Source organism: Nicotiana sylvestris, chromosome 7 (genome assembly GCF_000393655.2).
Source record: "Nicotiana sylvestris chromosome 7, ASM39365v2, whole genome shotgun sequence".
NCBI classification, from domain to species: Eukaryota; Viridiplantae; Streptophyta; class Magnoliopsida; order Solanales; family Solanaceae; genus Nicotiana; species Nicotiana sylvestris.
This window is the reverse complement of record NC_091063.1, coordinates 104603948-104620544: the sequence shown is the minus strand read 5'-3', so window position 1 is coordinate 104620544 and position 16597 is coordinate 104603948. Positions and strand designations below refer to the sequence as shown.

Below are 16597 nucleotides of genomic sequence, written 5' to 3'. Positions count from 1 at the left end.
AAGTCAAAAAGGGGCCCAAAGTAGTTGTGTGATTATAAAACTTCTTATTAAGGATATAATTATAAGTTTAAGCTAAATTGTTTCTAAATTTAAAAATTAATCATTCTTTTTGGAACGAACCAAAAGAAAATAATTTTTACATAATTGAATTTGTTACACACAATCCACAAATTCGCAATAAATTTCGTTCACACACGAAACCCAATTAAGTAGGGTCCGCACACAACACCAAATCCATGTCACCAAATTCCATCCGTCCACGTCCTCTCCGGGGAATCTATTGAAGATGGGAGTCATCCTACGTGTCATCCCACCAAAGCTATAAAATCATCAATAGCCGTTAAGTTTCCAGCCACCCATTTTCTTCATCCCCAGTTTCTGTAACAGAGCACTCCCTCCCAGAATATTCCTTCAGTAGAAAAACCCTAGAAAGCTTCAACTCAACTGAAATCTGATCAGAAAAATGATGAATTTCAAGCCGCCGGAGACCAGAATGACATCGTCCCCGGCGGAGAAAGCCTTGTCGTTGATTTCTAAGGGATGGGAAGAGGTACGATCATCTGCGGACGCGGATTTACAACTCATCAAAAACCGAGCCAACTCGTTCAAGAACTTAGCCGATAAGGAACTCGAAAATTTCATTAACTCAGCTTCAAAATCACCCTTCATTGTCCCAACTATTACGGCTTCTGCCACTACGGCTCCGCAACCGCAAGAGATCGACTTCGTGAAGAAGCTCCGGCCTAAATTGTCGGAAATACGTAGGGCTTATTCTTCACCGGACTTTAAGTGGGCCCCAAAAGGGAAGCTTCGAATTGACCTGTCAAGCATTAAGAATGCGATTGTGGCGGAGGAGGAAGAGGAGGAGGATGAGAGCTTCGGGAAATGGAGGAGAGTGAGGTTTAAGGAGGAAGTGCAATTTGGTGATGTTAATTGGGAGCCAATTAAGGCTTTTAGGACTCGGCTTAGGGAGCTGGAGGAAGAGCTCAAGAGCACAAGTTCGTCATCCGTGGATATTTTTGAAGGGATTAAGAATAGTGAATTTGTGGAGAAAGTAAAATCAAGCTTGGTAAGTAGGTTTTTTGGTCCGTTGTTATCATCTCTGATTATTTACACATATGGTAGTTTGGGTTATTAAGTTATTCATTAATATTCTGTTTAATACTCTTAAGAATCATGTAGTATTTTGTGTTTACACCAACCAAATGAATGCATAACATGTCATGACATACATTTTATCACTAAATTATTAGTTAATTAATAAACATTCTCACCTTAATTTATGGCTTAATCATGGTAAATTAGTATAGTTTGGTATAAACACCAGGTGCGGGTAAGTCTAAGTGGCGTTTGATGGGCAAAATTTAATTTTCAAAATAATTTGTTTTTGCTTCGTTTTGGCTCAAAGAAGGCAGTCCAGTGTATGAAGTATCCCATATTCATGGTCTGAGGAAGGGCCACACCTCAAGGGGATGTAAATGCAGCCTACCCTGACTCGAGCATTAGTGGTTGATTCCACGACTCGTATCCGTATGTATAGGTTACATTGAGACAACTTTATTGTTACTTTAAGGCTTCCCTTCATTGCTTTGTCTTGCCCGTTTTTGCAAAAAATAAAGGACTTTTTTCTTAGAAACTTTCAAAAAAATGTTTTTGCCCAAACGTACAAAATTCAAAAGCTGAGTGCAGATTTTTATCCACGAACATTCACCGATTTGTTTGGGCTGTTTTTGTAAATTAAAAAAAAAGTTGGTGAAATTTCCTTTTTTTTGTTTTGGCAAAAACAGCACAAACAAATCGAGTTTACAAAAAATGAGATAATATACCTTAGGTTTAGAATTTTTCCAACCAAATGCCACCTAAATTTCACTTTCGAACTTCAGGTTTTTCAGCTTGTCCTAATTTACTGGAAAAAGAAGTTGGGTGTTTGCTTCATAGAATTGCTGTGCAGGAATGATAACATAGAGATTATTAAGCGGTCAATAAATTTACTTTCACTGGGATTTTTATGCATAGATTGCAGTACCAAAGTCGAAAATTAACTCTACGCTGGTATTGCTAATACACATTCTTATTCTAGATTCAATCATGTATAAACAGTGTGATTCTGTTTGTAGAAATTTTGGTAAGACAGAACTGTCCATCAAAAGTTGTCACTTCATGAAATGAACCTTGAGTGTGATTCTCCTGGTTGAAGTTTTCATCTTTAATAATTGCTCTGTAGGATCCATCACCAACTCTGGTGTCTCAACTCTATTTGCAAGGAATCTCTCTTATTTTTGAAATCTTTATTCGTGTGGATTGGTGTGCGTGAACGGCCCAGTTTGCTTTTTTCTAAGTCATAGCATATTTTTTCTAGCATCCTTCTAAATTTTATTTTGAATCCCGACAATTTGTCAAATAGGTCGGAGTTTCTTCTTATTTGTAAGTCAGTGCTTGATGAGCTCTATATTACTTCATAAAAAATGATTATTTTTGGTCCTGATGAAGGAAAAGCTTGGTCTGCATAACTTGTTAAGAATGATGCTAGTCTCAATCTTTTCTTTCTCTTCCTTCACCATCCAGTGACTTGTTTCTTATCATGGCTTTCCTTACTGTTCACATTATATATTGATCTGGTTTCACATGATTAATCTGTTGCTAATGTGTTTGTCTAATAATGTTCCAGAAATCAATTTGCAAGGAACCAGAAGAGACAACGGTTGGTGCCTTATCTTTTAACATCATGAAATTACAATTACATGATTTTGAATGTGGTTAAACTTTTCAGCAACAGTATCTTGCAATTAATGATTTGCTTAGTAAGTCAGGAGAGGATGAGAAGTAAGGAATGGAAGATGAAAGGAAAGCAGTACCTCTACATTGTTTGGTTAAATAAATTGGAAATTTGACGAGCAAATCTCAGAGAGGAGAAATTGGGCTAGCGATTACATGTCAAGTGGATCTGTCTTTAGATTTACATCTTTATTCAAAATTTGATACAATATATTTTAACTAGGAAATTGACTGAGGTTTAAGCTATTGCTGAACTTAAACAATGGACTGAAAATTCAGTCAGACTGAAGACTTTTTTTCTGTTTTCTTTACATGCTCTTTATTTGTGCAGGGAGTTCCCCCCCTGGATGTACCGGAGTTGTTAGCATATTTGGTTAGACAGTCAAGCCCATTTTTGGATCAAATTGGCATAAGAAGAGGTAAGTCTGTAAAATGGTTACTTTATCAAAACAAAAAGAAGGTCTGTCAAATGGTTGTGGCTTCCATAAACTTGTTGATGCAGCCTGGGATTGTGTTTCTCTAGTTTGTTATACTCAGTGTTGTAAAAAACGTGCGCTTCTCGCTTAAAGCGCTGAAGAGACGCGGGGCGAGGCTAGTTCGCTTTTCTGCCATAAAAGCGACTCACATGAAAAAAGCGCACGCTTTACCCTGTTAAGCGAGAAACGCAGCGATCCAAAAAGCGCAAAAAAGCGCGCTTAAGCGAGGTTAAGCATCTGTTAGGTTTTTTTTTTAAAAAAAATTGGCAAAAACTTAAACACAAACAAACACTTCTTCTCCAAGCGACTGCTGCTCCAACGACTGCTTCAGTGCTTCTTCTCTGTAAGTTTCTTCTTCTCTCTCCTTCTCTTCTTCTTCTTCTTCTTCTCTTCATCTCTTCTTCTTCTTCTTCTTCTTCTTCTTCTTCTTCTTCTTCTTCTTCTTCTTCTTCTGCTTCTTCTTCTTTCCTGTTCGACTCCTTTCCTCTTCTTTTTTCTATTTTTTTTTCAGTTTTTATTGCTCTATTCTTGTGCGGTTGTGCCCTAATTTCTGCTCTGTACTTTCTATGCTCTGTTTTTCTCTTCTTCTTTCTATTTTTTTCACTTTTTATTGCTCTGTTTTTGTGCCCTAATCTATGCTCTGTTTTTCTGGTTTGTATTTCTCTGGTTCGGAAAAAAATTTCACTGTTCTGTTCTGTTTTTTTTTTTTTTTTTTTTTTGTGGTTGTTGATTGTAGTAAATTCAATCTTATTCAATGGCATCAATTCTTGATTTAAGAATTGAAACATTTGCTTAATATGTTATTTTTATTGAGTTCTTGGCCATTTATCTATGCCTATTTAATTTTTTTTATTAATGTGTTAAATTGCGCTTCACATGAAAAAAGCGCGCTTCTCGCTTCGTTGAACCGAGGCCTCCTCGCTTTTTTCCGCTTCTCGCTTTCCAAAACACTGGTTATACTTGCTGTATTCCCTCTGCATTTGGTCTCAAATTGCTACTATCATCTTAATTTATGGCATCTGTGAGATTCATCTCGATGTAGTTCTGATACTGAAGTAGACATGCTCCACTTGAACGACATGAGAATATTTGAGGTCACTTTGATCTAGATGCTATTGACATTTCTGGTTTGAAATTCCATGTGTGCTTCATCGTTTAACTAGTTTGGAAGTAGGGTGGATGAGCTGCAGTCGCATCAAGGTGTACAATACTTATCATCAATGTTTTTATTATATACCAGTACTGAACTGTTATGCATAAAGTTCGATGTTACCTATAAATAAATCAAATTTTTTCCAGCAAACATCATGGTACTAATGTATTTCACTATAAATGACATTTCTTTGTGTATATCTGGTCTAGCCCTTCAAGTTTCAATCACAACCTTACAGCAACAAAAATGCATTAGATTCTGTTTAATGGATTCTCGACATGATCATGTTAAAGCTGAATTTTGTGTGAGATAGTTGTTGTTCCATGTAGTTAGTTTAGATTGAACCTTCAGTTATCTCATCAGTTGAATTACTTCTCCGAGATTTAAACTCTAATTCCTTCCAGGTTTGTTATTATTAAAAGTCTTGTTCATAATGCTGTTCCAAAATCTCAGATCTCAATGTTACTTTTAATACTTGGGATATCAACAAAGTTCATGTGTAATCTGATAAATTGATTTGAATTATTCAATTTTTTAACTTTAATAGACCATGTGCATTTTGTTGAATCTCTCTAGCCACTAAAATTGGTTTGATACTTTCTAACCTTGTCTCCTCTACTGAAACCTTATGCTATTTATCTGGATCTTTTGATTTCCTTGTAGATATCTCAGATAAGATCGTGGAAAGTCTGTGCAAAAAACGGCGGAACAAACTTTTATTACGTGCTTTACCTGAAGGGGAGTCTTCCCTGATTGAAGGCGACAATATGAATGATGAACTAGATTTACGAATTGCCAGTGTACTTCAGAGTACTGGTCATCATTATGAAGGTGGGTTTTGGAGTGATTCTACAAGGCAGAACCTATCAGATGGTAAAAGACATGTAGCCATAGTCACAACTGCTAGCCTTCCTTGGATGACGGGAACAGCTGTAAATCCTCTCTTCCGAGCGGCTTATTTAGCCAAATCTGAAAATCAGAATGTTACACTGTTGGTTCCATGGCTATGTAAATCTGACCAAGAACTGGTTTATCCAAACAATCTTACATTTAGTTCGCCAGAAGAGCAGGAGCTCTATATACGCAGTTGGCTTGAGGAAAGAGTTGGTTTCAAGACTGATTTCAAGATTTCGTTTTATCCGGGGAAGGTATTCCTGGTGAATTAATTGCATAGTATTCAGAAAAAGAAAAAGAAACTACTGAAATGATGTGATTATTTGATACTTGTTTTCCTCTTCCAGTTTTCCAAAGAAAGGCGAAGTGTACTACCAGCTGGAGATACTTCTCAGTTTATACCATCAAGGGATGCTGATATTGCAATCTTAGAGGAACCAGAACATCTGAATTGGTACCACCATGGCAAACGCTGGACTGATAAATTTAACCATGTTGTTGGTATTGTCCACACAAATTATTTGGAGTATATCAAGAGAGAGAAAAATGGGGCTCTTCAAGCTTTCCTCGTGAAACACGTAAATAATTGGGTCACTAGAGCACATTGTGATAAGGTAATATTTGTACATTTTGATTGAGTTCTCCAAACTGTAGAAGAAAATTGTTGATTAACTTGTGTGGACCAAATGATGCATTAGCACTTCAAAGTGTTTATCATCTCCGATTATTTTATGTTGGTCCTAATGGAAATGCTAACTTCCTTGTTTAGGTTCTTCGTCTTTCTGCTGCTACACAGGATTTACCTAAGTCTGTGGTCTGCAATGTTCATGGAGTCAATCCGAAGTTTCTGAAAATTGGAGAAAAGGTTGCTGCAAAAAGACAAGGTGGTCAGCAAGTTTTCTCTAAAGGTGCATATTTCTTGGGCAAAATGGTTTGGGCGAAGGGTTACAGGGAGTTAATAGACCTGTTAGCAAAGCACAAAAGCGATCTTGATGGTTTTAATATGGATGTATTTGGTAATGGGGAAGATGCTCATGAAGTGCAGAGTACAGCTAGGAGGTTAAATCTGAATGTCAACTTCATGAAAGGCAGAGACCATGCAGATGATTCTCTTCATAGGTAAGAATCCTTCAAAAACCAAAAAGAAAAACCTTTTCTGCCATTATATGAAATTGTAGAGAGCGGACTTTATTGAAGTAACCTCATGGAATCTCCTAAGCAATGATTACAATATGTATGTATGACTTTATTGAGGATGTCCTATTGGATCTCCTGAGCAGTCATTCTAAGGCACCACGGATGGATTGTTTTACAGAATTTACATTATTTAGATATTTTGGTCGATTGTGGCAAAATAATATATAGCAAGGATACTTCGAGATAAATTAAGCATAGGTTCTACCTACAATATGCAGATTATGAGAACGAAGTACACATTCTTATTTTCCTTTTTTTCACATTTTTCTCTTTGCTGTTTGTTCGAATGAGTGCAATACAGACACACACACACACACACGAACACACTCTTTCTTTGATTTGAAAGCATCTTTGGGGATTTTTCTACATTTTGGTTCTTTAAATTACTTGATTTGAGAGGCGATTATTTTTCTGCATTTTGTTTGTTGCGCTAATCGTCACATGCCTAAAGATGTACCCCGCATCTAGTACTTCATGGTTTACTTTTTCTGACAGATAAATTTTTGATTGCAGTTATAAGGTCTTCATAAATCCTAGCATCAGTGATGTACTGTGTACAGCCACAGCTGAGGCACTCGCTATGGGGAAATTTGTAGTTTGTGCAGATCACCCATCTAATGAGTTCTTCCGGGCATTTCCCAACTGCTTGACCTATAAGACGTCTGAAGACTTTGTAGCTAAGGTTAAAGAGGCACTAACGAATGAGCCTCAGCCTCTCAGTCCCGAGGAACAATATAAGCTTTCATGGGAAGCTGCAACTCAGAGATTCATGGAATATTCTGACCTCGATAAGGTTTTGACTAGTGAAACACGCAGGGAGAGGAGAAGCAGGAAGGGCATGGGAAAATCAGTTTCCATGCCTAACCTTGGAGGGATGGTTGATGGCGGTCTGGCATTTGCGCATTATTATCTCACAGGGAACGAGTTCTTGAGGTTGTGTACCGGTGCAATACCGGGATCACGGGATTATGACAAGCAGCATTGCAAAGATCTCCATCTCTTACCTTCGCAGGTAGAAAACCCGATATATGGCTGGTAGATGTATACGTTATTGACCTGTATATCATTATTCTCAATGTGTACCATAGGTGTGAAGTTCTTACCTATATCTTAGGTTTCATTTTGATGATTTTTTTTAGCTACTGATGCAGTAAAAACTGCAAGAATAATAAGTAGGATGTGAAAATTTGTAAAAATATGATGTATCCTCTCGTCTCGCTCTAGCTTCCTTCTTTGAGTTTCAAGGTAATCGTACCGATGGTACATCATCAAGTGTTGGATCAAGTTCTTTTAAAAGAAAAAAAAATTGGCCGGGTTGAATATTTCCATCACATGGAGACGCAACCAATAGGACCCCCTTATGCTGTTGTCAATCTAATATGCAACAACGTATCCGGTATTATCTTACACCGTGGGGTTTGGGGAGGGTAGTGTGTACACAGACCTTACCTCTACTTTGTGATAATAGAGAGCTTGTTCCAATAGACCCTCGGCTAAGGAAAGCATAAGCACCACATTAATGAAAATATAGACAAGAAGGGACAGTACCAGAAAGCTATATAAACGCAGAATAAAAATAACAAGTTAGTAAGGTAATCAACAATGAAAGAAAACAAAGGTTAGTCATAAAAACCTACTACCAACGGAAAGCGAGATTGTGTGTCAATACTACTATTATGAACACTCTAAACTACCTACTCTACTGCTCTAATCCTCGACTTCCATACATTTCTATCAAGGGTCATGTCCTCGTTCAGCTGAAGCTGCGTCATGCCTTGCCTAATCACCTCTCCCCACTTCTTCTTTGACCTACCTCTACCTCTCCGTAGTCCCTTCAATGTCAACCTCTCACACCTCCTCACAGGGGTGTCTATACTCCTCCTCCTCACATGCCCAAACCACCTAAGCCGCGCTTCCCGCATCTTGTCCTCAATAGGGGCCACACCGACCTTGTCGCGAATAACCTCATTTCTGATCCTATCTAACCTTGTGTGCCCGCACATCCATCGGAACATCCTCATCTCTACTACCTTCATCTTTTGGACATGAGCGATCTTGACTGGCCAACACTCCACCCCATACAACATTGTTGATCTGACCACCACTCTATAGAACTTACCCTTAAGTTTCGGTGGCACCTTCTTGTCACACAAAACACCGGAAGCGAGTCTCCCTTTCATCCATCCCGCCCCAAAACGATATGTGACATCTTCATCAATCTTCCCATCCCCATGAATAATAGACCCAAGGTACTTAAAACTCCCTCTCCTAGGGATGACCTACGAGTCCAGCCTCACCTCCCCTTCCCCTCCTTGAGTCTCACCACTGAACTTACACTCCAAGTATTCTGTCTTGGTTCTGCTCAACTTGAAACCTTTAGATTCCAGGGTCTGCCTCCATACCTCTAATTGCGCGTTCACACCGTCTCGCATATCATCAATCAATACAATATCATCTGCAAATAGCATGCACCACGGCAACTCCCATTGGATATGGCGCGTCAGTACGTCCATCACCAGATCAAACAAAAAAGGCCTGAGTGTCGACTCTTGATGCAACCCCATCATAACCGAAAAATGATCTGCGTCCCCACTCACAGTCCTCATTCGGGTCTTTACTCCATCATACATGTCCTTAATCAACCTAACATAGGCAACAAGTACACCTCTAGCCTCCAAACATCTCCACAAAACCTCCTTCGGAACTTTATCGTATGTCTTTTCTAAGTCGATAAACACCATATACAAGCTCTTCTTTCTCTCCCTATACTGCTCCATCAATCTCCTAACAAGGTGGATGGCTTTTATAGTCTAACACCCCGGTATAAACCCAAACTGGTTCTCGAAAATAGACACACTCCTCCTCATCCTTAACTCTACCACTCTCCCCAGACTTTTATAGTATGGCTAAGTAGTTTGATACCCCGATAGTTATTGCAATTTTGGATATCACCCTTGTTCTTGTATACAGGAACCATCGTGCTCCACCTCCACTCTTCGGGTATCTTCTTCGTTCTAAAAATGACATTAAATAACCTAGTGAGCCACTCCAAGCCTGCCTTGCTGCACTCTTTCAAAACTCCACCGAGATTTCATCCGGTCGGTCGCTTTGCCGGTGCTCATCTTACGCATAGCCCCTTCAACTTCATCAACTTTAATCCGCCTATAATACCCAAAGTACAACGACTTCCGGAGAGTTCCAAATCACCCAATACAATGCTCTTGTCCCCTTCCTCGTTCAAGAGACTATGGAAGTAGGTCTGCCATCTTTGACGGATAAGCCCCTCATTTAACAAAACTCTACATTCTTCGTCCTTGATGCACTTCACTTGGTCCAAGTCACGCGCCGTCCTTTCTCGCGCCTTGGCTAACCTGAACAACCTCTTATCCCCACTTCGGCCCTCGAGTTCCTCATACAAACGACTAAAAGCTACAGTCTTGGACGCCGTAAATGCTAGCTTTGCCTCTAATCTGCATACCATAAAAAGCAAACGTTGTTAACTAATATTAGCCCTCTTGGTTTAAATACGAGTTCTCCAATGCTTAACAATACACCGATTATAATGTAGAGATCAATAATGCATGCAACATAATGCTGAGATATTTTTATTAAATATTTGATTTTTGATATGTTACAAATTAATATACAGTGTGTAACTTATAATTGTTTATATTGTAAACAAAATAAAATATTAGTTGCTATTATGGGGTTTATTTAATCGTTATAGGGTTATTAATGCATTTATTACTAATATTCATACTCTCATTCCACATGGTGCCATGTTTATAACAATACTAGCCTTAAGATACGCGCTTTGCGCGTGTTCACCAAGTCAATGAATGAATAACTTTAAAAAGATAAGTTCAAACACGAATTACACTTTTAATGACATAACTATATTTTACAAGAAAATAATTATACAAAATTGGCACATATACAATAGTTATATATCTAATTCAGGAGAAAAATGTTTCTTGAATGGAACTTTGAAGTTGCTCTACGAAATTCAAATATGCATGTTCCTAGCGTATGTTAAAGAAAAATATCATAAATAAATTGTTTAGTTTATATAATTTAAATTTTAATTAATTTTAATATCCTAAATATTAAGACTTTCTATATAATATTTCAAATAAGAATGTGTTAATAAGCAAAGTTTTAGTTGACCTTAAAATCCTAAATCTTTGAAAAATAATTAAATAATTTTGTCTAATATGAAATCTATATTCAAAAGTGTTACGATACATGCTTTCTCTAACGCGCAAAGCAATTCCTAGTCTATAGCACATGCGTTACGCGTGTACCAGGTTCGATAAAAATATAGTTTTAAAAATAACATAACTAATTTTCAAAATATATGCTTGAGATAATTAAAAGATCTTCTTTTTTAAATTATGGATTGAGAAATTATAATGTGATGCTTGATATAGGCATATAGCTATAAAGCTCTCCTAGTGAAGGTAGATGATTTGCGCTTTTAGTATAGTATTAGTTTCAGTGTACATGCGTTGCGTGTGTAAGCCGTGTCTGTTTGAGAAAGAATTACTTATCACGTGAAGGAACTATGTGTAATAGTAATTAATGTCCAATTTGGATTCAACATAAAATTGAAATGTAAAAATGAGTGTAAATACATTGATGTAATAATTGAATTCAAATAAGGTCGTGATATGTATAACATTTATAATTATAAGTAATATATTGTAAGAGTTAATAACATGTTATGTTGTTCTATCTTGCTAATATCTCTTTGTAGACAATATTCTTGGTGTATGTGCCTCTTCGTTTCTTCGGTTGCTCTGTCACGACCAAAACTCTTGTTGTTGATACCGATATACCTCTTGAGAGTGCAACATATAGTAGCCAATATGAAAAAATATGTTATGGCAAGTACAATCTAATTGGAGTTGATTTGGGAAAGAAAATTCTCATTTCGGAAGCTTTAAGTTGAAAGAATTGACTAAGATTGGATTTTTGAGTAAACGACCTCGGAATCGGGATTCGAAGGTTCTAGCAGGTTCTTATGATGATTTCGGACTTGGGCGTATATCTGGATCGAATTTTGGAAGACCCGGGAACGTTTCGGCACCTATGTGGAAGTTAGCATTTTTGGAAGAATTTCATAAGTTTGGGTTGAAGTGCGTTTCAGTGTTATCAATGTCTGTTTGGGATTCCGAGTCTAAGAATAGCTCTGTATGGTGATTCTGGTATTAGGAGCGCGATCGGAAGTGAATTTGGAGGTCCGTAGGTCATTTTGAAGTCATTTGGCTAAAGATAGAAATTTGAAGGTTTTTGAGAAGTTTGACCGGAAGTGGACTTTTAGATATCGGGGTCAGAATCCAATTCCGGAAGTTGGAGTAGGTTTGTAATGTCAAATATATCTCATGTGCAAAATTTGAGGTCAATAGGACGTGATTTGATAGATTTAAGCATTGAAAGTAGAAGTTTAAAATGTTAAAGTCCATTAAGCTTGAGTTGGAGCGCGATTCGTGGTTTTAGCATTGTTTGATATGGTTTGAGGCTTCGAGCGGGTCCGAATTATGTTATGGGACTGTAGTGTGAGATCGGACGCAGTCCCGGGGGCCTCGGGTGAGTTTCAGATGTGCGTGAGGAGTTGGAACACACCAGATTTTCTGGTGTTCTTGGCAGCAGTTGTAGGTCTCGCAAATGCGAGAAATAGTTCGCATTTGCGAACTCGCATTTGTGAGTGAGGCTTCGCATTTGCGAAGGAGCCTAGCTTGAGGCAGAGTTCACATTTTTGAAATTTGATCGCATTTGCGACCTCATTAGGGTTCACATTTGCGAGCTCTTAGTTGCATTTGCGACCTTTGCAAGGGAGGCCCATGTTCGCAATTGTAATGGTTTTGTCATATTTGCGAACCAGGTGTCGCAAATGCGGCATCTGAGGCCTATGCACAGCTATTAATTTCGAGACTTAGACCCTTTAGCTCATTTTCTTTCATCCTCTTAGGCGATCTGGGAGATTTCAAAGAGAGGATTTCAACCTAGCATTGTGAGGTAAGTTATTCCTACTTAATGTGAGTTTAATACTTGGGTTTTGGGTAGATTAACACACTAAAATGAGTGAAAATCATGGGATTTGAGTGAAAACCTAGGGTTTTGATAAAGTTAGATTTAACCATGAAATTTGTTATGAAATGAATTAGAAATCATATATTCTTGAACCTTAGGTTATGGGTAACAACTTTCTTCAAAAATTTCCGGAATCCGGACACGTGGGCTTAGGGATGAATTTTAGGGACCTTGCATTTAGGATTGGAAAATTGGTTTAATAATTAGAATATAAAATTTTTAGTATGTATTGACTAGTTCTTACCCTATTTGAATAATTTTGGATCGTTCGACTCCAAATTGGAGGTTTGAGCGCGTTCTTGAATTGGAATATAGGCTTCAGAGTGAGGTGAGTTTCCTTTCTAACCTTGTAAGAGGCAATTGTCCCCACATGTGAGTTAATTGGTTATGTGCTCCTATTTGCGGGGGCTACATACGCACGAGATGACGAGAGTCCATGCGTAGCTACTATTATGCTTTAGTCCGGATAGTTTAGGGCCCAAAAGCATGCTTTCTTGTAATACTTGCAACCTTGTTGACAAACATAAAATTCTTAAAACATATCGAACGTGTAAATGAATTTCTAAAAAGGGCTAGACATCATTTCTTGACTTTTAAAAGAGAAATTTGCCTTTTCCTGAATATTTGCTCCTTGATGAATTATTGATTTGATTGTTTTAATGTGTTTATCTATTGTGGAACGGGCCGAATGCCTCGGTAGATTAAATAAATGCTTCTATGGTTTGCACCATTCGACCCTCTGGCAGTGCACAGTTTAAATATTGTTGGATCGGGCCGTACGTCCTCAACATGATTTGCGCATGCTTGTAATGCTTGCCTTGAAATTTATTGATATTGATATTTGCCCTCCTAGCCTTGAGATAATTGAAAATTTATAGATTATGAATCCAGAGACTTTTAATATAAAAAGGAACTTTCACCTGTTCGTGACTTATTTGAAATTATTGTCATTCTTAATAAATCCATCATTATTCACATTAATAATATATTATTATTGGACCACCAGTAAGTGTCGAAGTCGACCTCTCGTCTCTACTTCTTCGAGATTAGATGGGATACTCATTGGGTACACGTTGTTTTCATACTCATACTATACTTGCTATGCATTTTTGTTGCACAGGTTCATATGTGGCTAGTGACTTAGTGGCATAGCGGCATGGTTGATACGGAGACTTAGGTGAGCTGCACTTGTCGAGACGACCCGCAGCCATCAGAGTCTCCTTCAGAGTATTGTACTGTATTTTCGTTTCTGTCCACTTTGTATACCAGACAACTACTGTATTTTATTTCATTCCCTTGTAAATGCTCATGCACTTGTGACACCGGGTTCTAGGATGTCTATGGGTTTATTCAGAAATTTAAAATTGTCAAATGTTTCATTATTTATTCAGTGGAGTTTATTATTTATTATTCATTTGTTTAAAGGAAATGATTTCAAAACAAATAAAGTGAGAAAATTCTAGTAAATTGTGGTTGGCTTGCCCGACAGTGGTGTCCGGCGCCATCACGACCTTTAGTGGATTTTAGGTCGTGACAACTTCGTATTAGAGCACTAGGTTCCCTTAGGTCTCACGAGTCATGAGCGAGTCCAGTAGAGTTTTGCAGATCGGTATAGAGACGTCTGTACTTATCTTCGAGAGGCTACAGAGTTAGGAGCACCTCCCTTCTTGGTTCCTCATCGTGCGATTTGATTCTTTGAGGCTTTTGCCCTTGTTTCCTTCCTACTCAATCTTACGCGACGTGAACCACTTGTTATAAATCGAGAATTGAAAAATTGTAATGGTACTATAGATGTGGTGCGGGATATTTCTCCCGGTATAGTTGGTTGGGCTATTGTCGTCGCCTTGCGGAAGGATTTTTCTATCGTTTCGGCTCGGTAATGGTGCTTCTAAGAGCTTGGAGGCTATGCATAGGTTGCTATGATGCTTATGATTGGTTATTGCACAGTATTGACTTGACGGTAGGATACTTGCCTATGTGTTGGGGCGGTGAATGATTTGAAAGGAAGTCTACTCAATGCACGATTCAGAGATCGGATATCTCTTTTCCGGCGGAGGAAAACCAATTGGGCTATAAATGTTCAAGTTTTGTTTGATGGAGTAACGAGACTTGGTATTTTCGAGCGTGGTGGAATTTTCATTTGTGACGTGGTATCGTCGTCCTCGATTGAATATGTTGAGTTCGCCGATGTTATGGTTTTCTTTAATTCACATTGGGGCAGGACATTGTGAAATAATAATGGAGAGGCGACTGTTAGAGATTGCGATGTGCGGTGGTTCAAGACTGAATTGGTGTTTCTAATGTTGATAGCTCGAGAAAGATGATCTTCAAAAAGGTTTAAAAGTGAGTAGCGGTCTATTGGTTCAAACGCTACCGAGATAAATTTCGATCTAAGGCATTAGCTGAGCAGCAAAGGATGATGAAGGACGTATGAGGAGTGTCATACGATGGTTAAACTTCTAGAAGACCAGGTGCAAGAAGTGGAGGTCGAGTAGTTACTTAAAGAAGTGAGTTTGCCCAAAGTGGGAGAGCGGCAAAGCAGTGTGTGGATTCAGTGGCTGGGTCTATGGACTTGATTTGAAATATCAGCTATTATACGGCGTGAGATTTGATATGACGGGAAAGAGTTGCTTGATATGAAGGAGGTTACAACATAACTTTGAATTGGAGGATATTGTCGCACATTTAGTTGATGTCCACGAGGAGTGAATGGACTTGTGCAGCTGGTGAATGAGCACGGGCTCAGGTGGGTCATCTCCTGTGAGCAGATCAGCGTTCGCGTGGTTGACGAAGCCTCTGCGAAGAATCCTACTGGCTATCTGGTGGAGGGGTCGGATATGTGAACATGGTTAACGATTCAAAGTATTCATAAATGGTGTTATAGAAAGATTTCAAGAACTCGGCGGGATGGTTGTGCTAGATCTATGTCAATATGAGATAAAGAATACGGGTGAATTCCAGAGACTGTGTATCAGTGGCTTCAAGCTAAGTGGGAGAGTTCCACCGTCTATGATTGGGTTGCATGGTTAACTACTTGCGAGATTTCTGGTTATTAGCATATTAATGGGTTATTTCAGCTACGGGAAAGGAACATAAGTGGTAATTCTAGCAAAGGAATTGTTAAATGTGTGCTATGGTTGGCCTTATTGGCTCATGTTCAGACTTTGGAAAGGATTCAGGAATTATGCCTTATATAGATGCGGGTTTCAAGGGAAGTGATTCTGCCGGGTTCTTTGCCGAGAGGGTATTCATGTGCTAGAAGATTCATGGAGTTGATTATATTCGGGGCCAAGTCAGAACGGGTGGCTCTCAACAACGGTCCTAGTGAATTCAAAAGTTAAAGTGTGGTTCCTAATGATTTCAAGCCTATAAGTATGGTTAAGAATCAAGCTTTTGTAGTAGCTTATGAGAAGAGGATTATCAGAATGGGCATACTGGTTGAGGATGCGAATGTGCGCACAAGAGAGGTATAAAACGGTTCATGGGATTGGAGACAACGTGGTCTCGTGATTCAAGGTCACTCGGGATGAGTGCGGATGGGGTGTGTTATGTGTTGAATGGACTTATTATTATTTCTAAGGCAATCAAGGATAAATTGGAAGAAGATAGATTGATTAGCCATAGTTGAATTGGCATATTGGTGGTAGTGATCAGTTCCTGCAGCGGGACCAAGTTATGCAAGTGATTTGTGACGGTACGTGTGAGGTCGGTCGGCCGCCGCAATTGATGTTATTCAGAAGTATTCTATTGTTATGGCCTATTATACGTAGGCAGATCCTGGAAGGGCTATGGTGGCTTAGTCCACTACTTAGAGATTTATATATTCTATGGTTGTGAGAATTCATCTGTGTGTTGCTATGGTTCTCCTGGAGTGAGTTAAGTGAAAAGTTTTTATATGATGAAGTGTTGATCTATTAGTGGTTCCAAAGCTCTGATGAAAAACGTGTTCTATCGTATATTGGCATATTGGGTGCAATGAGTGGTATGGAATTTGAAGTGAGGATCAAGG

General features: G+C 38.5%; 2 protein-coding genes across 2 annotated transcripts; one reads left to right on the top strand and one right to left on the bottom strand.

The window, feature by feature from the left end:
* The first annotated feature begins 351 nt into the window (after positions 1–351).
* Positions 352–7767, top strand: LOC104249200 (digalactosyldiacylglycerol synthase 1, chloroplastic-like). The gene is made up of 7 exons (XM_009805578.2): positions 352–1069; positions 2669–2701; positions 3107–3194; positions 5068–5552; positions 5646–5912; positions 6068–6417; positions 7009–7767. The coding sequence occupies exons 1-7, from the start codon at positions 464–466 to the stop codon at positions 7532–7534; spliced, it is 2355 nt and encodes a 784-aa protein (XP_009803880.1). The 5' UTR covers positions 352–463; the 3' UTR covers positions 7535–7767.
* A 1007-nt stretch (positions 7768–8774) lies between these two features.
* LOC138873563 (secreted RxLR effector protein 78-like) lies at positions 8775–9272 on the bottom strand. The gene has a single exon (XM_070152036.1). The coding sequence runs from the start codon at positions 9270–9272 to the stop codon at positions 8775–8777; it is 498 nt and encodes a 165-aa protein (XP_070008137.1).
* Between the last annotated feature and the right edge of the window lie 7325 nt (positions 9273–16597).